We start from the raw sequence: 26,337 nt of genomic DNA, 5'->3' as shown, positions 1-26,337 counted from the left end.
GCCAAGAAGAAAAATCCTTTTAATATTGTCTCTTTACAGGCTCTTCCTTTGGCATTTTAAGGTTGAAGCTTTTGCTTTGAGACTTGATAATGCGCGGAAAAATGGATGATGGAACACCTTTGTTTAAATTCTCCTTTATGGTGAACATTTCTCATATATTGTAAAAGACCAGACTGACAAACCCACCCAACAGTGAAGTAACACACCTATCACACGGCCAGTGATTCTTACAGATATATAATGGATTTCCTAATGTCTGTTTAGTCATACATGTAATGGACCGTCAACCGGTTGAGGTTTTCAGCACAAAAAAAATACGTCCGATGGTTTGAACTGATCCTTTCTTGAATTGTTTAACCCATACATTATCATACTTTTTATTTCTATCTGCTCCTACTTCAAACTACTCCAGTCCTTGACTTATTCAGTGTAGCATCATTCATATCCACTGTTAGCGTAAATTATCGGAAGGTATAAATCCTAAAAGTTCTGTAACTTCCACTGGGCGACGGTTTCTCTTAGTCACAACTGTTTTCAGTGATATCCTTTTTACACGTTGCCTGTTTTCTTTTACATAATATATATATTTTTGTGTGTGTGTGCGCTTTATATGTTTTTATTACTCATGTTCACTTAATCTTCCCTCTGTATACAGTCTGAAGTCCCTTAGTGTTTTCTCATTTTTATCAAGATCTGTGCATTTTAAGGATTGCAGAACACTTAAATGCACAGGAGAAGCATACAGCGGCATAGTAATTTTCCCGGGAGTTATATCTTTGCTTCTGTTTTGTTGGTACAGGTGTCCATGCGGTTTTGAAGACTGGGACCTGGGTCCGGTATTGTATTTTTGATCTTGCTACTGGAAAAGCTGAACAGGAAAACAACTTTCCCACCAGCAGCATTGCTTTCCTTGGACAGAATGAGAGAAATGTTGCCATTTTTACTGCCGGACAGGTTTGTCCCTTACACCTTTTTTTTTGTATGTAGTAAATAATGCAATTTTATAAGTCCTTAAAGCGAGAGGAAAAACTCAGTGTACGTGTTCAGAAACTGTGTTTTTGGCTTCTCTGAAAGCTCAGGAAATGACATTATGCGATCTCAGTGAATCTGTCTGCCGTGGAGCAGATGTCCTGAAGGTCTGCCATTCATTGTTGGTGGATTATGGTTTGCATTCCAGCAGTTACACATGATTTTAATTCTAGAACTATTTAGCCAACTTTGGAACACTAAGATGAAACAAATATCTGTTAACATTAAAGTTTTCATTCACTAGGAGTCGCCAATCATCCTGAGAGATGGAAATGGTACCATTTATCCAATGGCTAAAGACTGTATGGGTGGCATAAGAGATCCTGATTGGCTTGATCTTCCACCAATCAGCAGCCTTGGTATGGGAGTTCACTCGTTAACTAATCTGCCAGCTAATTCAACCATCAAGAAGAAAGCTGCCATAATAATTATGGCTGTTGAGGTACAGATGCATATTCTTTTTCTTCAATCACTGTTTCCTCTATTTACCTTTTTTAAAATTTCTACTTTTAGGGAGTATTAGGGTGCTACAAAGTAGTTATTGCACATTTTGTGGCCTTCAATTTTTCATATGTAATAGAAAAAAATCTTAAATGTGCTGTAACTGTCAGTCCGCTTTACTAACTTAATTTATTGCCTGTTGGGATTGCTCCTTTGCGCATTGGACTTCCAGTGTAACCTCTTGGTATTTGAGAAAAAAATGCAAATGCTGTTAAATACCAAGACGCTACTTTTTTTTTTTTTTTTTTTTAAGCAGTCAATACTCATGATTTTGTGTATTTGTGTGCAGAAACAGACCCTGATGCAGCATATCCTGCGATGTGACTATGAGGCGTGCCGGCAGTACCTGATAAACTTAGAGCAAGGTGTTGTTTTGGATCAGAACACTCAGATGCTCCAAACCTTTCTCAGCCACCGGTGTGATGGGAATCGTAACATTCTCCATGCATGCGTCTCCGTCTGCTTTCCAACAAGCAACAAGGAAACGAAAGAAGAGGAAGGTAAGGGTAAATATCTTTAACTACATCATACGCTTAGTTATGTGCTATATTGACCCCAAATAGGTTATTGAAATCTGACTAATTTTTTCTGGCCATATTTCATTTAATATAAGTTACACAATACACCAGATGTTTAATCACCTTTTTGGAGGTCATTGGCATATGAACAAAATGTGCCTATAATATGTGTATAAATATAATAGAATCTTGAGATACTGGGCATGTCATTTGTATGAAACGTATTTTAGACATTCTAGCCACATCACAATAATTCTCCACCTTTACCATATCTTGTGCTTCTGCCAAAGCGTTTATAGAAATGACACGAGTGACACCGTGTTTTATCCATCTTAAAATACATGATCTTGCTACTGGTGCAATTAGGAACTTGCGCTCTGTGCATCCATAATGGTCTGTCGGTTCAGGACAGGTGTGTTGTAACCTAGTTCACCTTTTGGGCAGGCACTCTTGTGTTTTGCTTGCTGGATGTAGTCTAATCTTTCTACATGTTCTGCCTCAAGTATTGTAGTCTCTAGGATTGTTATTTGGTATTTAGCTAGTTAATGCACCTATGTCCCCTCTATTACTGTTCTAAAGGATTTGATTAGTTTTTGTTGGAGCGATAGGAACGACAGACTAAAAGATAAGATGGTGGGGTAGGGAGACTGTTTGTACATCTTGGAAAGTTAAAGGATTGCAAGGATGTGCAATATTGCTGTTCATATACTAATGGTTGTTCTTGTTTCAGAAGCAGAGCGCTCGGAAAGGAATACGTTTGCAGAAAGGCTGTCTGCGGTGGAAGCCATTGCCAATGCTATTTCTGTGGTATCCAGCAACGGGCCTGGAAATCGTGCCGGGTCATCCAGTAGCAGAAGGTACATTTAAACCAGACTATCCCGCAATCATAAAATTAAATATCTGCAACGTGTGTGAATGCATGTGCTGCAGAGAAGCGAGTGGGCATTGTGCTGTAGGTTACAATTGGAGATCCGCTTACATATATGAATTTAAGTCTTAAGATTGTCTTCATCCTTCATTTCCTGTGTTTTTAAATGTTGCTTGAAGGAGAAACTGCTGGTGCATTATCTCAAACTGTAGATTAAAAAAAAAGTTTAACATGGGAAGGGCAAGTCTTTGTTATGTAACCACACGCACACGCACACGCACACGTGTTTGGTGATTCCTTATATTTGCAGCAGACATGGTGAAAGGTGCAAACACAAAAGTTCTCCAACTTTTGTAAGGAGTAGTCAAATTTGTATAAATGTTAGTGGAATGGTTTGACTCCCTTATTGTTTAAATGGTCAAAGTACATTTTATTAGGCTTTTTACCTCTATTGACTGTATGCGATTTACTGCATTATTATTTATATATATTTATTTTTTTTTAAAGCCTGAGGCTGCGGGAGATGATGAGACGATCCCTTCGGGCAGCTGGCCTAGGAAGACATGAAGCTGGAGCCGCTAGTGATCACCAAGACCCTGTATCTCCTCCAATAGCTCCACCTAGCTGGGTTCCTGATCCACCAGCCATGGACCCAGGTATGTACAGTAAAACATCGGCACTTGCATAGTGATCATGAAGATTTGGCAATTTCAGATGTGGTATGATAGATGTTAAAAAAAATTAACATACTGTTTATCGCTTATCTTGGTATACATTTTATATTAACAGATGGGGACATCGATTTTATCCTTGCCCCTGCTGTAGGATCCCTTACCACAGCATCTACGGGCACTGGCCAAGGCCCTAGTACTTCAACCATACCAGGTAAGGCTACATTTTACCCACTATCTACACTTACTAGGTTGTGAATGTCGGACGTACTATTTCTAATTTAAAAAGAACATTTCTGTCTGATCTAAATGAATTTTCAGTCTGTAATGAACAATGAGTAAGTGTAAGTTGCTTGATGAAAAGTTCCTGCAGCCCATCCTGTGGAAGAGGTGTCAGAAATCTACTAGTCTTGTGTTGGAAAAGTAGAAATTTGCATAAATATGGAAGTGTGAAACGGTGTAGAGTTTGTCATGACTTGGTTTTCGGAACTTCGTAAAGTGTAACGCACAAATCCATACCATAAATTAATCAAAGCTGCGCATGCATCTGTTTTGTGTGCTTATTGCAGGTCCATCTACCGAGCCCTCCGTTGTGGAGTCCAAAGATCGTAAAGCCAATGCTCACTTTATTCTGAAGTTGCTGTGTGATAGCTTAGTCCTGCAGCCCTACCTAAGAGATCTTCTCTCTGCCAAGTATGTCTTTATTTGTGTGTATATATTATATATAATGTACATCCCACCCCATGCTGTTTTGTAACATGTTAAATTATTGCAAATCTTTCTCTAGGGATGCTAGAGGCATGACTCCATTCATGTCAGCTGTTAGCGGCAGAGCCTACCCAGCTGCCATAACCATACTGGAGACTGCTCAGAAAATTGCAAAGGGTAAGCCAAAAGCAACAAAGTGCCGTTCCTGTGCAGGGATTTTGTCTGGTTTGTGGTATAATTTCTTAGTGGACAAATGTTTCGTTCTTGCAGCTGGAGCCAACGCCAGCGAGAAGGAGGAAGACGTATTCAAGGGAATGATTTGTCCTCCAGGAACCAATGCAGATGACTCTCCGCTCTACGTCCTTTGCTGCAATGATACATGCAGCTTCACCTGGACAGGAGCTGAGCATATCAATCAGGTAACTTAATCCTATATTATTACAATCATTTATTAAAAGTACCTATATCTTGTGTTTGTGGTTTTTTTGGCTGGTTTTTGTGTTTTTGCCAGTGAGGAGGACTTTGTCTTCTCATGGAAGTTGAGATGATTTAGCAGCAGAGTCAGGATTATCTAATTTACTTTGTGTTGCAGCTGTAAATTGTAGCGTTTGACAAAAGTGACAATTCCGCTTTTTATTTTCTTGAAAGAAACAAAAATTGCCGATTTGTAGAATGTTGGAAAATGTACAAAACATGAAAGCTGGGGTACCAGCTTTTTTTTTTTTTTTGATTCTTTGGACAAAATTGGTGCCTGTAATTCACCTTAAAAATCCTTTTCTCAACAGGACATATTTGAGTGTCGGACATGTGGCTTATTGGAGTCTCTCTGCTGCTGCACAGAGTGTGCAAGAGTTTGCCACAAGGGACATGACTGCAAGTAAGTCAGAATGTATCTGTGCACTTAACAGCCAGCCTAACCACGTACAGCTCCTTTATTTTAATTCTGATGACTTTTCTACTTGTTTTAGGTTAAAGCGGACATCGCCTACAGCTTATTGCGACTGCTGGGAGAAATGTAAATGCAAAACCTTAATTGCAGGTCAAAAGTCTGCTCGTCTCGACCTGTTGTACAGACTGCTAACCATTACCAACTTGGTGACGATGCCAAATAGCAGGTGTGTGTCCCATTAATACTGCATCTGTGCTTTCTATATGGAAAGTGATCAATAGGTTTGTACTGTTAGCTGTTGGAAAACAGGAGAAAAGTATAGTTAAAATGATGCCATTTATTGGCTAACAGAGTTTAACTGCAAACTTTCAAGACTAAGTAGTAAGGGCCCTTCCTCAGGCATTAATATAAAATATAAATAAATAAGCATTATATGGAAAGTGTTCCTGCTTTTTTTAATTCTTTCTAAACGATTTGTCTTGAACCTCTTTGAATATAAATGAATAATCTTCAGGTGGATTCTGTTTTCCTCAGTAGCAGCATCAGTATAGAGTGAATTTACGGATTACATGAGCGCTCCTACGTTTTGAATAGAATGCAAATATGCCAAGTTTGTCGGTGCCCAGAGAAGCTTAAGTCAAAGTTTGTTTTCTAGAGGGGAGCACCTTCTTCTCTTCTTGGTCCAGACTGTGGCCAGACAGACCGTAGAACATTGCCAGTACCGACCACCTCGCATCAGAGAAGATCGAAACCGCAAAGCAGCAAATCCTGAAGGTCGGTAATACCATTTCATGATATTACATTGCTCTCTTAAAATGGTCATTCCTGGAAATTAGTATTTGGGGGGGGGGGGAGGGTTAACACCACTTTGCATAATTTTTTTAATTCTTTTTAGAATGGCACACATGTACATAATTGTGTAGACTTTAATTTTAATTGTAATCACGATTTGTTTATAGATTCAGATATGCCAGACCATGACTTGGAGCCGCCAAGGTTTGCCCAGCTCGCTCTTGAACGTGTCTTGCAAGACTGGAATGCCCTGAAATCTATGATCATGTTTGGCTCCCAAGAAAATAAAGACCCGTGAGTTCCTACTTTTTAATGTGTTTGTAATCTGTCTGTTCTCGCTACGTTGTTGCATAGCTGCAGGTGAATAACGGCTGTCGTGGTACAAAGGGGCCGTCTCATTCGCAACATATAACCTGTTTGCATGTTTAATCAGGAGTGCTCATCTGTCGTTTTTTCTTTTGTGCAAGTCTTAGTGCCAGCAGTAGAATAGGTCATCTCCTTCCAGAAGAACAAATCTACCTGAACCAGCAGAGCGGTACCATTCGTCTAGATTGTTTCACCCACTGCCTTATCGTTAAATGCACTGCAGACATTTTGGTACGTTTCTCTGCTTCTCTTTCCTTTTTCTCCATGAGCCATAGTTTAATAAATTAAAGTACCTGTAAAGGTCTCTTCAATAAGAAGAAACAGCTTCCAGTTGTTGAGCCATACAACCATTTAAAGCATAGTTAATAAAATAAAATCTAGAGAGGAAAATGACTAGTTTCTCCTTAAGATGTTCAATAGATTTCTTATTTTAATTTCTTTGGAGGGGAGATTGTGAATCTGTCACTGTGGCTGTCAGCGGGTTTGACTGGGTAATTTTTTGATTCTTTTCCAGTTATTGGATACGTTGCTGGGAACCCTTGTGAAGGAATTGCAGAACAAATACACCCCTGGCCGCAGAGAAGAAGCAGTCGCTGTCACAATGCGCTTTCTTCGCTCAGTGGCTCGGGTCTTTGTCATTCTCAGTGTTGAGATGGCTTCCTCCAAGAAGAAAAAGTGAGCGCCCCCCCCTCATCTTTAATGTTTTCGCTCTAGTATTTTTCTGCTTTTGTGGGAATTACACACATGGCTGTGCAAATAAATCTGTTGAAGTTACTTTTTTCATAGCTTTTCTTTTTTTCCTGTTTTCCCTCTATTTCTAGCAATTTTATTCCACAGCCAATTGGCAAGTGCAAGCGAGTGTTCCAGGCCTTGCTCCCTTATGCTGTGGAGGAGTTGTGCAATGTTGCCGAATCACTAATTGTCCCAGTGAGAATGGGCATTGCTCGTCCAACGGCACCGTTTACGTTGGCGAGTACAAGTATAGATGCGATGCAGGGCAGCGAAGAACTATTCTCTGTGGAACCTCTCCCACCAAGGCCTTCCTCCGATCAGTCGAGCAGGTATGGTCCTGGTGCTCAGCCAAGTCTGATTTTAGTGATCCGTTACGCATAAGTCAATTTCTTCATTTATTCCAGTAATCGGTGACTTTGTTGTACATTATTTATTCTGGCTCCCTTTTTCCGTTTAGTGGCGTGTGCAAGTTTTGCAGTCCTTTTTTTCTTGACTTTTATTTTAAGTGTTTATCATGAAATGTAGGAGATACGCACAAGAACAAGATCTTTAATCTTATAACTAAACTTTTTTTGCATTTTTATTGATGTGAACTTGGCTGTTGATGTATTTGTATATTTTTGTTGCTTATGTGTTATGTGCAACAAGCTTATTTTACTTTGGGACGCTAAAAGCCGGTAAAACGTATTAAAGAAGTGATGGGGGAAGGAGGTGGTGTGTCGGTGTAATTATTTTTCCAAAGATCTGGCAGGCTGGCACTGCAAACCAACTAAAACATTGGCCTTAATTTTGCTGTTGGTAAACTGGAATTCATTTTGTTTGTTGTGCAGCTCGAATCCATCCCAGTCATCCTATATCATTAGAAACCCCCAGCAAAGAAGAATAAGTCAGTCTCAGCCGGTGAGAGGCAGAGATGAAGAGCAGGATGACATTGTGTCAGCAGATGTGGAAGAGGTAATCTTGGAAGTTGTACCTTGGGTTTTACTTGAGTTTGCATCGTGATGCGATCAGCTTATAAATAATGAACCGGAGTAATTTCCACATGTGGCCAGTCCTGGTATACATATGTGATTCCTGCATGTGCTTGATAACATGTATGCCAGCTGTACGCTGGTGTTATGTTTATTGATTTCGCTTGAATCGCATCTTCCGTTGACTTTTGATGACCATGCTGCAGACAGTGCGCTTGGTGCTTGCACTGCTGCTTTCAGTCGAGGCAGCCAGGTTGGAGGGACATAAGAATCTGCTTTTAACCCCAGTCACTAAATGATGCATGTACAGATGGGAATGCAGTGAAATACATTGTGGTTCGTAGCAAATTGTTTTGTTTTACTTGTATTTATTAATTTTACATCTATTCTGCTTCTAGGTGGAAGTAGTGGAGGGGGTTGCTGGAGAGGAAGACCACCATGATGAACAGGAGGAACATGGGGAAGAAAATGCTGAGGCTGAGGGGCAACATGATGAGCATGATGAGGATGGTAAACATTGTACACTTTTAACAGTACTAAATGTTTAATGCGGTTAATGTATAATCACAGCCTGTTATTTAAAGACCTATCAGACCCTAATTATTTTTTTGTATCCCTCAAACTGTTTTTTGCCTCTTAAGGAAGCGACATGGAGTTAGATCTTCTGGCTGCGGCTGAGACAGAAAGTGACAGCGAGAGTAATCACAGCAATCAGGACAACGCTAGTGGTAGGAGAAGTGTTGTTACAGCAGCAACAGCCGGTTCAGAAGCAGGTATAACGGGTGAACGCAATGTGACCATTTAATTGGTAAATTGAATTAGGGACTAGCTTGTTTATCGTGGATTACTATGGCTCCGCAGGTGCAAGCAGCGTCCCAGCCTTCTTTTCAGAGGATGATTCTCAGTCTAATGACTCCAGTGACTCGGACAGCAGTAGCAGTCAAAGTGATGACCTTGACCAGGAAACCTTTATGATCGACGAGCCCCTGGAGAGATCAACAAATAGCTCCCATGCTAATGGCGCTGCCCAGGCTCCCCGCTCCATGCAATGGGCAGTGAGGAACACACAGAGTCAGAGAGCACCCAATGCTGCCCCATCGAGCACTTCCACTCCCGCAGGCAAGTGGACACTTCACGGAAATCTCTCCTAAATGCACTTCTGCTTAAAGGCAGTGCAAGTGTTTGATTGTGATTTTTGCTGTAATGTGTAAGACATCTCTTCTAAATTGTTTGGCGGGGGGTTTGCATCTGTGCAGTTAATTTTTATAAATGTTTTGATTAATGCTGTAATCTTGGTTTCTTTTATATTTTCCCCATGCAGCGAGTTCTGGTGCTCTGATTTACATCGAGCCATCCAGCCTACGCCGTAGCGGTAACATGAGCTCCAGTGCAGCAGCTGCCCTCGAAGCAAGCAATTCTAGCAGTTACCTTACTTCTGCCAGCAGCCTCGCACGTGCATACAGCATAGTCATTAGGCAAATATCGGACTTGATGGGCCTGATCCCAAAGTACAATCACTTGGTTTATTCTCAGATCCCAGCTGCTGTGAAGCTGACTTATCAAGATGCCGTTAACTTGCAGGTAGGGCTCTGACAGTCATATGTTTAGGGCAGCCCCAGTGGACCTCAAATGGACCAAAGCGTTCATGATGCCTGAAACTTTGTTCCACATGCAATTTAACCTGTTCACTACCAATATGTACAGCCTCTTGCTAGCTGCCGGGTCAGCCTAAACTCTCCCTGGTCAGCAGTAGCAATTTCTTTAACGGGAATGCCCGATTGCGTAATCTGGCAATTGCTTCCTTTAGTTGTTAATGCTTACACTCGCCGAAAGGTCTTTAGAAGTGAGGAGAGAATCTAATTCTCAGCAAAGCCAGAATATGGAGAGCCATACTTGGTGATCAGAAGGTTCTTGGTAGTTTTATATATGATTAAATGATATGGCGATCTCTGTCACTGTGATATCACTGGCATCCATAACATGGTGATCTCTATAGTATCTATAAGGTAATATGCATGGGATGCATGTAGTCCTTAAGAACATTAGAAAAAGGATGTAGGGCACTGTAAACGGGATTTTCCTGAAAAATGAGTTTACCCTGATATTTCCTTGTCATTTAGAACTATGTTGAAGAAAAACTTATACCAACTTGGAACTGGATGGTTAGCATTATGGACTCCACCGAGGCCCAGCTTCGTTACGGATCTGCGCTATCATCCGCTGGCGATCCAGGCCACCCAAACCATCCTCTCCATGCTTCCCAAAATTCCACTCGGAGAGAGAGGATGACTGCACGTGAGGAGGCCAGTTTGAGGACCCTCGAGGGAAGGAGGTATGAAGCTGAAAAAATATAAATAGTTCTTGTGTAATGTATAAAATATATAATATAATTATACAGACGGTTTTACCACTGACTGCAGTGCTTGGTTAGTGCCGTCTGTGCTTTTGGTTATGCTCTGATACTTGAAACCTCCACATTCCTGCCAACTGTCTGTTTAGTGAATAAACCCTAAATTATGGGGGTCCTGGTTTGGTTTTAGGTGCTCATTCAGTCTTTAAATAAAATATTTATAAGTGTTCTTTCCTTTCAGAAGAGCCACTCTGCTTAGTGCTCGTCAAGGAATGTCTGCTCGTGGAGACTTTCTAAACTACGCGCTTTCTCTCATGCGTTCTCACAACGATGAGCATTCTGATGTACTCCCGGTTTTGGACGTCTGCTCCCTGAAACACGTGGCATATGTCTTCCAGGCTCTTATTTACTGGATTAAGGCAATGAACCAGCAAACCACGCTAGACACTCCGCAGCTGGAAAGAAAGAGGTACTCGAGATGCTTCGCAGTGTTTTCTTGTTTGACATCCAGAACACACTTAATTTAAATCCTGTTAATTAAACCTATATTACAGGCATCTCGTCAACACATTCATAATGCTTTTGTTTGTAAGATTATTTTCTTTGTGCAACCACTAACTTGGTTTTTCTCCAAGGACCCGAGAATTACTGGAACTTGGCCTCGATAATGAAGATTCTGAGCATGAAAACGACGATGACACAAATCAGAGTTAGTATGAATTTTTTGCCGTGCCATAGTTTTTTTTTTTTTTGTTTTTTTTTTGGAGGGGAGGGGGATTGTTAATGCAGATTGGAGTCTAGGCTGTAGTGAGCTAGAGAATAAGATTAATTAAACATGCATGTACTGTTGTGCGTGTCAACTCATGCCAGGGGTCAGCCTAGGGTTACTGGCGCCTCAGTGCAGGAATATGCAAACGAACACACACATTCTTACACACACATTCTTACACACACATTCTTACACACACATTCTTACACACACATTCTTACACACACATTCTTACACACACATTCTTACACAGTACGCTTACACTCACTCTCACATATTCTAATTTACCCCTGCACACTCTTAGCACCACGCAGTCGCACGCGCTCTTCCCTTGCAGACAGCCTGTCACTCTCCGTGTGTGCTGTCTGCTACTAATGCAGGTTCACTTGTGGGTCGTAACTTACAATGGACTTTAGTGTGCATTTTCTTTAAGGATTTGAGTGTTTCTTTTAATCTCAAAATCGTGTGAAATTTTAGAACATGGGGTTTATACTCCCTTCAGCTGCCGTGCGTTTTCTGATTTTCTTAATCATGTTGCTTAAAGAATATTTCATGTAATTATCAGGCTCAACTTTGAATGACAAGGAAGAAGATACATTACCAGCCGAGACTGGTCAGCATCACCCATTTTTCCGCCGGTCAGATTCTATGACGTTTCTCGGTTGCATTCCACCAAACCCCTTTGAAGTTCCTCTGGCAGAAGCCATCCCGCTAGCTGACCAGCCACATCTTCTCCAGGTATTTTTTTTTTTTTTCCTTCACGTGCTGAACTACATTATAAATACATGAAAAGGTTCACAATTTGTTTTATGAATGCTTTGGTTTGTCGGTGCGGGTTATGTACCACAGCCTGGTAAGTAACGTTACCGGTGTGTATTAGGCCTTTTAGTATTAGTGGTATTTTTATTCAGCCGTTTTGCTGAATTAAGCCTTGAAACACTGACATTGACTCAAATAACTTGCGCTTATTTAATCGATAATACGACTGCTTGTTAGCTAAAAAAAACTTGAGCAGGTGATTCGTTTTTTTAATAGCCCAGATTTTTGACTTCACGCCAGGGCTCTAACTAGACTTGCCTAAAATACGCATTGCACCGAATGTCTGCCGTGGGTTTCATGTTTTCTGTTGGGTTATGCATTTATATTTCCACGGTGTTTCTTCCAGGCCTAGATAATCTTCACCTATTTTAGTCATTGGATTTAGAAGTGTTTGGCAGAGATTCTGGAGGTTTGCCGTTGGGCTCACAGATTAATACCTTTTAGGCAGTACTGGGCAATTTTGCTGCTTGAATGACGCAAAGCTTGGCTGGTTTCAGATCCCTCTGCTCAGTTTGTATGGACATGCATGTCTGATCATCGCACCATTTTAAATTTTTTTTTTAAGGGGAAAAAAAGCACTAATATAATTTTTAAGCGGTTCTAGTTTTACATATATAAAATCTTAGGGCTGCATAATCGATTAGTTAGTGAAGTATTTTTTTTTTGTTTAAATAGTTTAATGAACAAACTGGATGTTAAAAACAGTATAAAAAAAAAAGAAAAATGTATTTTTATTTCCCAACCTGCCCTCCCAGTTTTGCACATCTGAGCCCCGGCTTGCCACCCCCCCCCCACAGATATACCCTGTGATGCCGGTGCTCCATCATAGAAGCCCCAGTGGAAGTGCCAGCAGTAGCAGAGGATGTCTGAGCGCATCGCACAGGCGCCCGTTGGCGTCCCCTGCAGCGCTGTGGGGGATCTGGATCTTAGTGTTATTATCCGACCTCTGTTTGAGGTGGGATTATTTGCTCTGAAAAAAACCCCTCATTTTATATTCGATAAAATCGATTCAACTAATCGATAATGAGATTCCTTGGCAGCAATTTTCATTATCGATTTTATCGATTCGTTGTTGCAGCCCTAAAATCTATGCAGCGTTAATATAACGGCTCAATCTTAATGTCGGACTCTGACTAATGAGTCTATGGAGGAAGGACCTACTTGGCAATTGAGTGTTTGAGCAGGGAAAGCCACCCAAAATATCACATGACTGGTAACAATGGCGGCCTCCAGATCTGCAGGTAAAGGACGTTTTAATAAAACCAAGTTATTTTTGTCAGTGCTAACCTACATTACTGCATGCAAGTTGCTTTAATGCAAACTAGTTATGATTTAGTATTTTGTACTTACATTGTTACGATTTACTCTTTTAAAAGCCCAATGCTCGAAAGGAAGACTTGTTTGGTCGTCCAAGTCAAGGCCTCTATTCTTCAGCTAACAGCGGGAAAAGCCTAATGGAAGTAACCGTGGACAGAAACTGCCTTGAGGTAAGAAACAGAAATACCTCTGTTTGTTATAAATGAACGGCTGTTCGTATAGTCTGTTTTAAACAAAACATTTATGCAACAGCTTAGGTCTAAAACTTTGATCACATTAATAGCTTAAGTAAATTTAACGTTAAACGTCTATGTACATGCAGAAAGCTCCATGTATATAGATGTATACGTTACATGTCAGTTGGGGTCAAAATGTAAAAGTTATGTTAATTCCATTCAAATACTTGCTTTGTTTTAAGCTTGAAGTTTGCAGAAAAGTAGATTTTTCTAAATTTGTGACTTCACGTTATAACGGGCCAACCCACGCAAACTTCTCCTGCACGAAGGTCTCCACTTACTGTGGTGCCTTCAGAAAGGTTTTGTTGCTTCCGTCGATTCACGTGAGGCTGCGATGTTAATATTTTGCCTTCTTTACTCCCGTGTAGGTCCTCCCAACCAAAATGTCTTACGCAGCCAACTTGAAAAATGTGATGAGCATGCAAAGCCGGCAGAAAGAAACAGAAGATCAAAATGTGCCGCCTGAAGAACCAGATGGCTCTAAGCCAGGACCTTCAGCGCATGATCTCGCGGCTCAGTTGAAGAGCAGTTTATTGGCAGAAATCGGTCTGACGGAGAGTGAAGGGCCACCTCTCGCATCATTCAGGTACATTAAATCCATGATATGTGGCTTAAGGGCTTAACCCCAATGTAAAGGTAACTTTATAGCACTAAAAGTGCTGCCTAACTTGTGGAATAGTATATCTTTGATAGTTTTATGTTGGGCTAAACAAAATCAAATTATGGATTATTAAAGTAGGTAAATAATGCAAGTACATTAACCCCCCCCCCCCATGATATCCCTTTGTATGGATACATTGTTAGGAAAAATATATATATATATATATCTAATTTCAGTTTAATTTTAGGCAACATATCTTTGATTCATGTAAAATCAAATACTAGTTATACAGAAATGTAAAGGGTCGCTCCAATCTCCCATGCAGCCCTACCAACTTAAAATGTACTTGTAAGTCCATCAGGCTTTGTAAATGTCTGCAACAGCATGATTGCCAATAATATATTTCTAAGTTCTTCCTGGAGTAACCATACATTAACCTTATTTGCTTCTCAGGCCGCAGTGCAGTTTCATGGGCATGGTGATTTCTCACGATATGCTCTTAGGACGTTGGCGTTTGTCCCTCGAGCTTTTTGGGAGAGTGTTTATGGAGGATGTTGGTGCGGAGCCGGGATCAGTGAGTTTTTCTGTTTTTCAAGTATTTTCTGTATCATTTACTGTGCGTAGGTGCGGCTGTTTTAGTTGACTACCTTTTTATTTTCAAAAACAGATTTTGACAGAGTTGGGTGGTTTTGAAGTAAAAGAATCAAAGTTCCGCAGAGAAATGGAGAAGCTTCGAAATCAGCAATCAAGAGACTTGACTCTGGAGGTGATTTCATTGTATTGTGATTTCAGGCATGTTATATGTCGATAAAAACACTGTAGCTTGTTTTAAGCTTTTCCCGTAATACCAATTTAACACTTACAATTTGGGCCAGCATCTTGCATAATACATATTTATGGAACTTAAGATGTCTGATTATGTTAAATATATTCTTTCTATATTTTTTGTTCCCATTCTTTTAGCTATGTGGGATTTCTAGCTTTGTGTTTGTGGGTTGTTTTGCGTTACACTTTTTAGGTCATTGTTTCCTTTTTTAATAATGTGTGTGCAGGCTGCTCAATTTTGGCCATTTTACTTTTTTAGGTTGATAGAGACAGAGACCTCCTTATTCAGCAAACAATGAGGCAACTAAATAATCACTTTGGCCGCAGATGTGCCACAACGCCAATGGCCGTCCATAGAGTAAAGGTCACCTTCAAGGATGAGCCGGGAGAAGGCAGTGGAGTGGCCCGAAGTTTTTACACTGCAGTCGCGCAAGCATTCTTATCGAATGAGAAGTTGCCAAGTCTTGACTGTATCCAAAATGCAAACAAAGGAACACATACAAGTAAGGTCGTGTGTCACATTTGCCAACGACCGGGATTTGGTTACCCGCTAATAAGCACAATATTCAAGCAAATAAAGCAACTGCTTTTGTGAAATAACAGGTTGCTCATGAATATGAACCGTGTATAAACAGATGTTCTCATCGTAATAACTTATGATGCTAACTTTGCCCCTCTTAATTTTCAAGGCTTAATGCAAAGATTAAGAAACCGAGGCGAGAGAGACCGTGAAAGGGAGAGAGACATGCGAAGAAGTAGCGGTCTGCGTGCGGGTTCTCGCCGTGATAGAGACAGGTTGGTTTCTAATGTAGTGATTATGGAGGCTTGGTACATGTCCTTCGGGTATATGTAACACAGCATTTCGGATACTTTCTTTGCAGAGACTTCAGGAGGCAGCTTTCTATTGACACTCGTCCTTTCCGGCCGGCCTCAGAAGGAAACCCCAGTGATGATCCGGATCCGCTTCCAGCACACAGACAGGCTCTCGGGGAGCGGCTGTACCCTCGCGTGCAAGCAATGCAGCCCGTAAGGATAATCTCTGGTCTTGGGTCTTCTTAATGTGCAACCCAACCTTGACATTATTGCTTATATCATGCACATTAGCTCATAAGCGTTTTTCACAATTTGTCATGGACAACTGAGTGGCTGTGACTTGTTTCAAGGCTTGGGTGTATTTGCTTGCGTCATATTACGCCGTTAGCTGCAAGCAACAGATGGCAACAAAAAATATGCGGCGTGCCGTGCGTTTCTGATTTTGTTACTTTGTTTAAACGTTAACTGTCTTGCCCATCTTATTCAGTCTCTTGCTCTCTGTGGCATTGTGCCATTATACCATAAAAACCCCTGTAAACCTAGTATGTAAAAGATATGTCATTTTATATAACTGACCCTTTTTAAAGTGTGGAAATCGCAAATAAGTAATGTAACTTCTTCTAAAGGCATTTGCTAGTAAAATCACCGGCATGCTGCTGGAGCTGTCTCCTGCGCAACTTCTACTGCTGCTCGCCAGCGAAGATTCTCTGAGGGCCAGGGTGGACGAGGCCATGGAGCTGATCATTGCACATGGCAGGTAAGAGGAATGCCAAGTTAGCACTACAGTTACCTACATCATTTGTGCGGTCAACAATACGGTTAAGGTTGCCCGTGTGTTCTATGAATTTTATTGTTTTTTATCTGTTGCAGGGAAAATGGAGCAGACAGCATCCTTGATCTTGGTTTATTAGACTCAACTGAGAAGGTGCAGGTAAGGTTCTTGTAACGTGCTTATTGTTGGAACATATACATGAAAACTATACTCTTTTTTTGTTTTTTTAAAAGGGTAGTTATACTTTTTTTTTTTTTAGATATGCATACTTAAATAACAGCTACTTATCGGTAAATGATACATCTTCTACAAGCACTTGTTTTTCACCTTTTGCAGGAGAACCGCAAACGTCACGGCTCCAGTCGCAGTGTCGTCGACATGGAGCTAACGGACACCGATGATGGCGACGACAATGCCTCGCTCTTCTACCAGCCTGGCAAAAGAGGTTTCTACACTCCCAGACCTGGGAAAAATACCGAGGCTCGGTTAAACTGCTTTCGAAATATTGGCAGGTATGTCTGTCATAACAGCAGCTGTAAAACACGGTGCCCTGCTAGCCGTCTATATATACATATAGAGCTGCGTACCCACAAATTAAACGCAAAACTTATAATATAGAACATTCAATACACAATGCTAAACTACAATACATGCCACCAACATGGATAAATGTTAATACAATTGAAGTGTAGGCAAGAACAACAAAGCCCGGCACCCCGTGAGACCCCTCACCATGATGGTAGCATAATGAATGAAATCCATTGTTGGGGGGACACCACAGTTAAGACCCCCCCCATTGCTTTAATTTAAAATATGCTAATAGATGAGTTATAATGAATGCTCTAAAAATGCTATTTTTATTGCCTTGCTAGCCTACTGCATCACAGCTGTTTAAAATGTGAGGAATCGTCGGTATTTTTTATGATGGCGCTTTATTTTATTTTTCAGGATCCTTGGTTTATGTTTGCTACAGAATGAATTATGTCCTATCACACTGAACAGACAAGTGATCAAAGTGCTTCTCGGTAGAAAAGTAAGTTTGTGTTGCATTTGCTTACAATCTAGCGAGTGGTGGTGGGGGGGGAGTGGAACAGTAGGAGAGAACTGCTGGGGTGTGGATAAGCTGACCGGGTCAGGATGAGCTGTTGAGGTTGTTCTTTAGATGGCTTAGACAGGAGGCTGGCTGAGAGTGTTGGGAGGAAAGGTTGTGCACTTCTCAAGGGAGACAAGGAAGAAAATCTGACGGAAGCGAGTTCCACAGAAGGGGTGAAGCGCGGGTATTCGTGATGGTGGAAGAGAGATGAAAGTCATAAGAGGAACAAAGTCCCCAAAACATAAATCTGTGGATGTGGAACTTGGCTATATCCAAAAATGTACGCTACGCCTCTTGCTCCCAGTTGATTTCTCAAGAGCTGCAGTTAGGTTTTTAGGTTTTCCGGTCCATACATAACATCACGTGCCAATATTACTTTGTGGATATTGTGCTGTACTGATCTATTTTTGTTTTATTTCCTAGGTAAACTGGCATGACTTTGCCTTTTTTGATCATGTTATGTATGAGAGTTTGCGACAGCTGATCCTGGCTTCCCAGGGCCCTGACGCAGATGCCGTGTTCGCATCTATGGACCTTGCGTTTGCAATAGACCTGTGTAAAGAGGAGAGCGGCGGACAGGTATGTTTCTGGACAATCGCTGGATTACGTGAAAAGTGTACTTAACCTTAATTAACGATCAGATTGCACACAAATGCCTTGGTTTCCATTTATATTTGTAAAATGTCCTGCTCAAAATAGTGCTTATGTTAGGCAGACGAACCCTAGAAATATCTCGTCAGAAAACACATTCATTTAACCTGGAAACCCACCCAGCCTTAAAGAAATCCTGTGTCGTGCCCAATGGTGTATTTAACTTTGGGGCTGACCTAGGGCAGCACCCCAACCTCTGTGGTTGGTGTCTCCGGTGCAATAAAAGGTCCTGCTTGCCTTTAAGAGACAGAGCCTAAGCCAGAATACGTCACTGGTCATGCTCCTGCCTCTTTTGGTCTTCAATTATAAAATGTGTGTGTATTCTTTGTAACAATATGCATGTTAACTGCCCGCTACCTTACTTGGTTATAATATGGTTTTTGCAGGTGGAGCTTGTTCCCAATGGTGTGAATATCCCCGTTACACCACAGAATGTGTATGAATACGTGCGCAAATACGCAGAACACAGAATGCTGGTTGTTGCAGAGCAGCCTCTACACGTGAGATTTTTTATTTCTTGGCTTCTCTCTTGATTGACTTCCTTTTCTTCACCCGTATTTATATACCCTATACCCTATATATACCCTATTATCCAACAGAAAAGCCGGCTTGTACAATATGTGAAAGAACACGTCTGGGTAAACCTTGAAGTTAAAAACGTAACATTTGTGTATCTTTGTTTTTAAGGCCATGAGGAAAGGTCTGTTGGATGTGCTTCCAAAGAGTGCATTAGAAGATTTAACCGCAGAGGACTTCAGACTATTGGTCAATGGTTGTGGCGAAGTTAATGTCCAAATGCTGATCAGTTTTACATCCTTCAACGATGAGTCAGGTAGAGTGTCTAGATGTCTGTCTTCTAAGTTGTTTTAGTGGAACATTTGCAGAATGTTATCTCCCTGGCTGTGTTGCAATGCCTTGGTACTTGGGACGGGGTAACCTACAAATAAACGTTTCTAACGCTTTAGATTGTTGAGTTGTTTTTTGTTTTTTATTTGCCATTTTCTATATAAAAATAAATCCTTGATTCAACATTAAGATGTTTAAGGACCAGATTTTCCAAGCTTGCTGTGTGAGTGCTCGTGTTTGTCATGACTTCTCTTTATGTATATAATGTCTGAATACATATAAGCGCACGATGTTGGTTAAAAAAAATTATTGTATGATTTCACAGGAGAGAACGCAGAGAAACTTCTGCAGTTTAAGCGCTGGTTCTGGTCAATTGTTGAGAAGATGAGTATGACAGAGAGGCAGGATCTGGTAAGTATTTTTGCTTGTAATTCTTTGTGTTGCTGTTAAGGAAAAGTAACCAATGTGTTAGCAATTGGGGCTTATTACAGCACTTTAAGTAAACCAAATATTTTACTTGGTGCAGAATGCCTCGTCTTGAAATATTCTAATTTAGTCATCTTTCAGATGTATCCTAAATCATCTCTATTTTTATAATTCACAATCCTCGAGGGATAAAATCATAGGAAAAAAGATGTAGCGGTTTTTCTTGTCTGTAGCATTCTGTCACAAATGTGCTGTAATTGTCATCCGGATGTCTCTTAACGCTACACTATTCAGAGCATTTAACGCCTACAGATGAGTTATGACCTCAGAGCGGATCTTTACTAATGGTAATGTGACACTTTATCTCGAGTTGGAGTGTGTCGGAAAAGGACAATGTTTTTGGCATATTGACTAAAGAACCGGTTCGCCAGCTTTACATAATTTCAGATGATTTTACCCTTCAATGTTTAAGTGGCTACCCCTCAATATGAACATTAAACATTCTGCGTAAGTATTGGTGCTGAAACATAAGTGTTAAAGGTTTTTCTTTAAATTTCCATCTAATAGGTGTATTTTTGGACATCAAGCCCATCGTTGCCTGCAAGTGAAGAGGGATTTCAACCCATGCCATCCATCACCATCCGACCACCAGACGACCAACACCTTCCAACTGCAAACACTTGCATCTCCCGTCTATACGTTCCCCTTTACTCCTCCAAACAGATCCTAAAACAGAAATTGTTACTTGCTATTAAGACCAAGAATTTTGGTTTTGTGTAGAGTAAATAAGATGCGCTGCTGTGTAATATTCCTAGCGTTTTTTTTTTTTTCCGTAGGAGCCCCCCCCCCCCATTTGTCTATAAAAGTTTATCCGGCTCAGTGCTGTCGGGTCCCCTGGTGGTACATCAAGGACTGACTCCTTCTTGGTGTTCAGAGCTGCAGGCGTTTCTGGCACCAGAGGGGTTGAGAGACATTCCTCTGGTACACCTGCAAAAAAAATTACTCATTGTAAACTAATAATCATATAGCACCTTTTTGACACTTTACAGTTTGGCTAGGTAACTCTTACTAGGCCCAGCCCGGGATGGAGAAGACAGCAGGATGTTCTAAAATACACTGTGATTCTTGGTTTTTACCCTTAAGGAGAGGAAAGAATAACATTTTGAGAATTCACTGCTGCTGCCTTTCTGGAACATGGTTCATCGCAGGTCGTTGTATTGAGGGAGTAAGAAATTTCAAAATAAAAAAACGGGAAAACAAGTATTTTGTCTTTTTTTTTTTTTTTTTTTTTTTTTTTTTTTTGTGGGAAGAGCTGGCCATTTTTTCCCCATGTTTCATTCTAGTTTGGCTACCATGTGTATATTATGTATATTAAAATGTAAGTGATCATGAAGTAATTTTGAGCCTATGTTGCACTATTCAGGTTTGAAGTGTCCCGTTCGAGTCAATCTGTCCGCAGGAATATCCCTAAACTGGGAGTATGGTGAAGGTGGCAAGGGGGGAGAATAGGCTATAAAATTTGCATGTTAAGCTACATGTATGTAACTTTCTGTTAAATGCATTCAAAATCACTTTACTATGTTAACTTTTTTCATTCACTTGTTTGTCAATGAACCATCAAAATTACACCTCTCAACTACTGTTTTTACTTTAATTGGATGCTTTTAGTAAAAAAAAAAAAAAAAAGTTGAAAAGTAAAACTATTTTAGTTGTGAATGTTTTTTGTTTTGTTTTTCGTTTTTGTATTGGTTTTGTTTTTAATTTGTTCCAACACATAAGTGGATATGCCACTTTTCCCATTGTAATGGTATTTGTAAAGTACAGCTTTGGTATATAGCAAGAGAAGCCATTCACATTCATTTCTGTAGGTCTGCCTAATAACAGTCAAAATCTCATGCAGTATGGCTTGAATACAGATATGGGGTTCATTGGGGGCTCAAGCTGCCTATCGCAGCTGGGGCACAATCGCCAGTAAACTCTCATGGGCAGGGGTAAATCGACGGTGGGGCAGGAGGGGCAATTGCTCCAGGGGGATGGTTTGGGACACAGAAGGAGCCCTTTAGGTGCATGGGGCTTCTTTCCTTTTAGCAGGGGTATTTGCAGATAGACACAATATAAATGATGGCAGCGTTCAGAAGTATTGTCGGCATCCCCGAGCCAGGAAGCTGCAGCTTCTGTGAGATACTGGGCCGATAGAAGCTGGGATCTGTGTTTATGGAAGTAAGTGAGGTTTATTCACTAAAAGTAAAAATGTGGTTTTAACACCTTGACTCCAATAAGCATTGCGAAGATCCAACCTCCAGTGAGTTTCTCCAGTAGGAGTATCTTGGCTGCTATATAATGCAGATTTAAATCAGATTTCTTCCTCACTCAGTGAATTATACATTATACAGGGCGGGGCTGTGTAATGACAAACCTGCCAGCGTTGAACCTTCATATTGAACAATAAACCTGGGAATTCAAACTAAGCTGTCCTGCCAGCTCTCCAGAATAGATTTGTGTAGGTGGGATATCTCTATGAATGGATGTGTGTCTGTGTTACACCTTTGTGTATCTTTGTGCGTCAATGTAGCATCTCCACTTTCATTATACATAATTTGTTTTAAACTATCTTGTCTGATGGATACCTAGTTACTCATGGACATTGTTACCTTTTATACATTTTGTGCTGCTTTGAGGAGGGGGGCTTGCCTATAGGTGAATTTAAAAAATAAAAAAAATAAAATTGAGTTGTAGAAGGCAAATGTAGCAAACCTAAGCAGCCCATGGCTTGTCAGTCCCAGAGTGAAGTGAGTAAAGAACCACAACTCTCCCTTAAGTGAATAACCCCCCCCCCCCCTTTGTGCTTCATCAATGTTCCTTGGAGCTCGTGACTCACCAGTTCAGCTAAATTAAGGTTTTTTGAGTCGCAAAAGCTACGAAAATGTATGATTAAAAAAAAAAATAATCTTTCATTTAATCTCATCCTTTTCTAAGACTTTTTAGAGCATATTTTGACCTAAAATCCATTCACCCAGGAAACGATGCTTCAACTCCCTGTTATTAGTCCTGTCTAATAAAAATTAAGACTATTGTACCTTTTTCATGTAAATTATAATATGACAGGCTTTCGTAGTCAAGTAACTGGAACATAGCATTTCTACTCCTTTTCTGATCTTCGTATAACATTTGATTCAAATATATCTTCAACATTGAAAACCTGAAAAAGCAAAGTGTCTAATATTTATTACAAGAGTAAACCTCTGTTCGTATAATCATCCTTACAAAACCTGGGAAAACCTCGGATCTCTGCCCAAATTTCCACCCTATATCACTTTTGTGATGTTAAGATGTATAGTAAAGTGTTGGCAAATAGAGAAGCTCAGCCTTTACTTCTTCCCACGGACCACCCAGGATTTAATGCAATACCTGGGAATGTGTAAATGTAATCTATCGATCCGACAGAACCAAGACCCCATGCTTGTTTGGTTTGACGTGGAGAAAGCATTTGAAAGGCTTCGTTGGACCTTTTTGAGGCAGTAAAGACATTACACGGGTCTGTTTGCAGGGGATATTCTAGCAGTAGCAACAGATCCGCTATAACCTCTCCCAGTTAATGCATCTGAACTGCAAATGCGGAGTTTGGGTTTCCTTTAGATTCCTTCGTTATATAGCGCCAGCAGATTCCGTGGTGCTTAACGATCAAGAAGTAGGATAAGTTTAAAATCATGAACAATAACAAATGGCCCTGCTTGCAAGCTTACGATCTAGTAAGAAAAACCATCCTGCAAATATTGTTTTATATTAGTGCCATCGTGTTTTGTATCTTATTTATTTTGGTATCATATTGGTCAAAAACCCTCTAAAAAAAATGTTTAATGTAGAGAAAGTTAGTTGTCTTTGTGGGGCAAATAGTGTCTGAAAATTACAACCTTGGTTTTTTTTAGATTTTATTAAAATCGGGAGAGTTTCTTGGATTACCAGGAAAAAACATTTATCCTTCCAGATTTAAGGGGCTATGGGGGTTCCAAATGTAGAAAACTCAGACCATATAATTTCATAACCCCCCCCCCCCAAAGGTACGCTTATCTGAGTAGAATATGAAAATGCGTTTTTAAGACAAAACGATGTCCCCCAAATTAGACAATTTATTGCCCAGTATCAGATAAAGCTTTGAAGATGCTGCTGGGAGCCTAATCCCTGGCCTGTCCTTGGCTTCCCGGTCATCTTTTATTTAATATCGAATTCCAGATTGGTCGCATAATCATGGCATGAGAGGAGAATTACCAAATTGGTGCAGCTCTTTGAGATGGACATTTGGCACGCATCAAATACTCAATTCTGAATTCTACATGCTTTTGCGGTGGGGTCTGCAGCGTAGCTGGGTGTACCAAGATGGCGACTGCAAACGAAATGGGACATATGAGAGCATTTCCAAGCCTCAACGTCAGCAGATTAGTTTACAGAAAAATAATAAAAAGTCATAGAGCTTTATGAATATTAAACGCCGGAGCAATGGTCGACACCGTAGACTGCACTTCTTACAGCCCACTCCCTTTAACTGAAGCCTCTCGCTAAACCCTTGGTTTAGCCTTGTTCACCCACCCTCTCCGGGGCCATCCACAGACTGGCCGGCTATATTCTGGTATGAAGTAATGTAGAGCTCTGTGCTTGTAAGATGCATGGTTGCTACACAAGCTGAGTCCGGGAGCGGTGAGTGGAGTGCGCACAGTGACTTGGAGACTCCCAGGAGTAGGGAAAGGTCGGTGAGTCCACGGAGAGAGCGGAATGGACTTCAACACTACATTGTAAAGCTTGTCAGGGCAGAGCAATGGCAGGTTGGGGGAATGAACCCACTTATCCTCTCCGGGAGCTGGTGAACAGTTCTAACAGGCCGAAACATTGGCTGCAGACAGCCCGTGCATTGAGGCTGTGATGTGACCGATGTTACTGATATTATTTCTCCTCAATAAGCTCTGGCTCCGCCCCTTGGTGGGCCCTGCCTTTTGTAGCTCCGCCCTCGCCAACTCACAACAATGACAGGCATTGTTTTGAGGAAAAGATGGCAACCCTAATATAACTATGTGTGTAGGAGGAGCTTGGGGGCCCTGACCTTATGTCTCGCAGAGTCCCCTGGTCTCCAGAGGTGCAGTATTTACCTGTTATAGGGTGAAGTTAAGAGGTAACCATGGAGGAGTATAGTAAATAGGTCAAGGGGCTTACATATAGCCATAAAATTTAAAATAAAGCCACGGACCCCGGTGATGTCACTATGACATCGAGAGGTCCCCAGGGTCTGTGGAGCAGAAGGGGTTTCTATTCTCTGATGGGAGCGGAGAAAATAAACAAGTTGAGAAACTAAAAAAAAAAAAAAGTACAAAATGAAAAAAAATATTTTTGGAGCACATTGGGCCTCCAAAGCAGAGAAAAGCTATACAGGGCTATATGCGGGGTAATAATTACTGAACTCAGGGGATGTTACTGAACATAAACTGGGTTTTTCCCAGCAGTGACACCAATCCTGCGGAAGAAATCCTAAGCAAAACGCCATAAAAAGTGTTTTACTTCTATTTTTCTTTGGTTCTTTTATATTTAATAGCGCTAATAATAATAATAATAATATTATTTGTATAAATATGATTTAAACCGGAAACCCTACTTATCCTTAAAAAAAAAAAAGCAATATATAGTTTGTGTGTGCCCTAAACTAAAGAAAGCAGACATTCGGTAAAATTCACAAAAAAACCTCTGTTCTTGACTGTGTGAAATACCCTTTTTTTGTGATATGGTTTAACCAAATATCTCCAAACCGGTTACCGTGATTGACAAACATAATGCGCAGTTAAAATTCATGAATTTACTGTGATACACTTTCTAGAGCCACTCCAGTAGCTTTCTATTGAAAAATAAAGCATGTTGTACACCCTAGGAGCAGTAATTATTATTTTTAGTATTATTATTATTATTATTATGATGATTTTATTAATAATAATACTTTCTGTATTTCTTTTGCTGCTATTCGCGGATTTACTTGCAGTTATTCAGTATAAGTCGTGCACAGTACCCATATTAGCTACCATGAGCGTGTCTTCCAGTGGCAGGTGACTTTACCCCCCACTCCCCGGCATACAAAAGGTGAATGCCATCTCTTCTTCATAATTATGTCCCTCTCGTCACACTGTAGCAGAGCACTCCCCCCGCTCCGTGCCCGCTCGCCCGCCGCTATTGGCTGTGTGCCGTCTGTACCGCCCCCAGACCCGGTGACACTCCCGGTTAGGGGAGACTCCAGTGTCCTGTCCCCATCTGTGCTGCGAGCCGTCCGCAGAGTTGCCTCCTGACCGGTCTGAGCCTGCGCTACGATGGGGGATCCCACGCTTCCTCCACGGGAAACCCACGGCACGGCCGGGGTCAAGGTAACCTTAGTTATGATGTCCCGACACGCGTTCCACGGGGTCTCAGTAATAGATGCAGGCAGGTTTATTCTCATGGTGGCTCCGCGTCCGCTGTCGCCTTTGTGTGCGGGAGAAGCATGTGGAGATAAGAGTCCCGATCATTTTAGTGCCGGAGATACTTTATCCTTCCCATCCCTTACTGAGACTGCGGTACACGCACCCCCCAACACTGTGTGTTTACATGTGTGTGTTATCTGTATGTATTTATATGTATTGTTCTGTATGTATGTCTGTGTGTATGTACTTGTATGTATGTATTTCTATATGTATGTATGTATGCATTTCTGTGTGTATGTACTTGTATGTATGTATTTCAATATGTATGTATGTACTTGTATGTATG

At 40.9% G+C, this 26,337-nt stretch overlaps 1 protein-coding gene across 1 annotated transcript in view; it reads left to right on the top strand.

The window, feature by feature from the left end:
- Positions 1 to 20,343, top strand: part of LOC149305606 (E3 ubiquitin-protein ligase UBR5-like) — a 35,038-nt gene extending 14,695 nt beyond the window's left edge. The window contains exons 19-59 of the mRNA XM_089477171.1: positions 800 to 954; positions 1,274 to 1,471; positions 1,820 to 2,030; positions 2,779 to 2,905; positions 3,424 to 3,572; positions 3,706 to 3,801; positions 4,157 to 4,280; positions 4,375 to 4,472; positions 4,566 to 4,714; positions 5,081 to 5,172; positions 5,264 to 5,410; positions 5,840 to 5,958; positions 6,144 to 6,270; positions 6,444 to 6,573; positions 6,857 to 7,017; positions 7,164 to 7,403; positions 7,905 to 8,028; positions 8,444 to 8,555; positions 8,687 to 8,818; positions 8,907 to 9,164; positions 9,367 to 9,626; positions 10,166 to 10,377; positions 10,637 to 10,864; positions 11,031 to 11,104; positions 11,730 to 11,902; positions 13,360 to 13,470; positions 13,905 to 14,122; positions 14,591 to 14,711; positions 14,805 to 14,903; positions 15,222 to 15,465; positions 15,652 to 15,757; positions 15,844 to 15,988; positions 16,402 to 16,532; positions 16,646 to 16,706; positions 16,884 to 17,059; positions 17,496 to 17,580; positions 18,064 to 18,219; positions 18,678 to 18,791; positions 18,979 to 19,123; positions 19,463 to 19,548; positions 20,131 to 20,343. Coding sequence (XP_089333297.1) covers positions 800 to 954; positions 1,274 to 1,471; positions 1,820 to 2,030; positions 2,779 to 2,905; positions 3,424 to 3,572; positions 3,706 to 3,801; positions 4,157 to 4,280; positions 4,375 to 4,472; positions 4,566 to 4,714; positions 5,081 to 5,172; positions 5,264 to 5,410; positions 5,840 to 5,958; positions 6,144 to 6,270; positions 6,444 to 6,573; positions 6,857 to 7,017; positions 7,164 to 7,403; positions 7,905 to 8,028; positions 8,444 to 8,555; positions 8,687 to 8,818; positions 8,907 to 9,164; positions 9,367 to 9,626; positions 10,166 to 10,377; positions 10,637 to 10,864; positions 11,031 to 11,104; positions 11,730 to 11,902; positions 13,360 to 13,470; positions 13,905 to 14,122; positions 14,591 to 14,711; positions 14,805 to 14,903; positions 15,222 to 15,465; positions 15,652 to 15,757; positions 15,844 to 15,988; positions 16,402 to 16,532; positions 16,646 to 16,706; positions 16,884 to 17,059; positions 17,496 to 17,580; positions 18,064 to 18,219; positions 18,678 to 18,791; positions 18,979 to 19,123; positions 19,463 to 19,548; positions 20,131 to 20,343 — 6,107 coding nt within the window. The remainder of the gene's footprint in view (positions 1 to 799; positions 955 to 1,273; positions 1,472 to 1,819; positions 2,031 to 2,778; positions 2,906 to 3,423; positions 3,573 to 3,705; positions 3,802 to 4,156; positions 4,281 to 4,374; positions 4,473 to 4,565; positions 4,715 to 5,080; positions 5,173 to 5,263; positions 5,411 to 5,839; positions 5,959 to 6,143; positions 6,271 to 6,443; positions 6,574 to 6,856; positions 7,018 to 7,163; positions 7,404 to 7,904; positions 8,029 to 8,443; positions 8,556 to 8,686; positions 8,819 to 8,906; positions 9,165 to 9,366; positions 9,627 to 10,165; positions 10,378 to 10,636; positions 10,865 to 11,030; positions 11,105 to 11,729; positions 11,903 to 13,359; positions 13,471 to 13,904; positions 14,123 to 14,590; positions 14,712 to 14,804; positions 14,904 to 15,221; positions 15,466 to 15,651; positions 15,758 to 15,843; positions 15,989 to 16,401; positions 16,533 to 16,645; positions 16,707 to 16,883; positions 17,060 to 17,495; positions 17,581 to 18,063; positions 18,220 to 18,677; positions 18,792 to 18,978; positions 19,124 to 19,462; positions 19,549 to 20,130) is intronic.
- Positions 20,344 to 26,337: the final 5,994 nt, after the last annotated feature.

This window comes from Sceloporus occidentalis, unplaced genomic scaffold (genome assembly GCF_023333645.1).
Source record: "Sceloporus occidentalis isolate IW3139 unplaced genomic scaffold, rSceOcc1.0.p SCAF_11, whole genome shotgun sequence".
Classification (NCBI taxonomy): Eukaryota; Metazoa; Chordata; class Lepidosauria; order Squamata; family Phrynosomatidae; genus Sceloporus; species Sceloporus occidentalis.
Note: the sequence above shows the minus strand (reverse complement) of the source record. Positions and strands in the feature narration are given on the sequence as shown.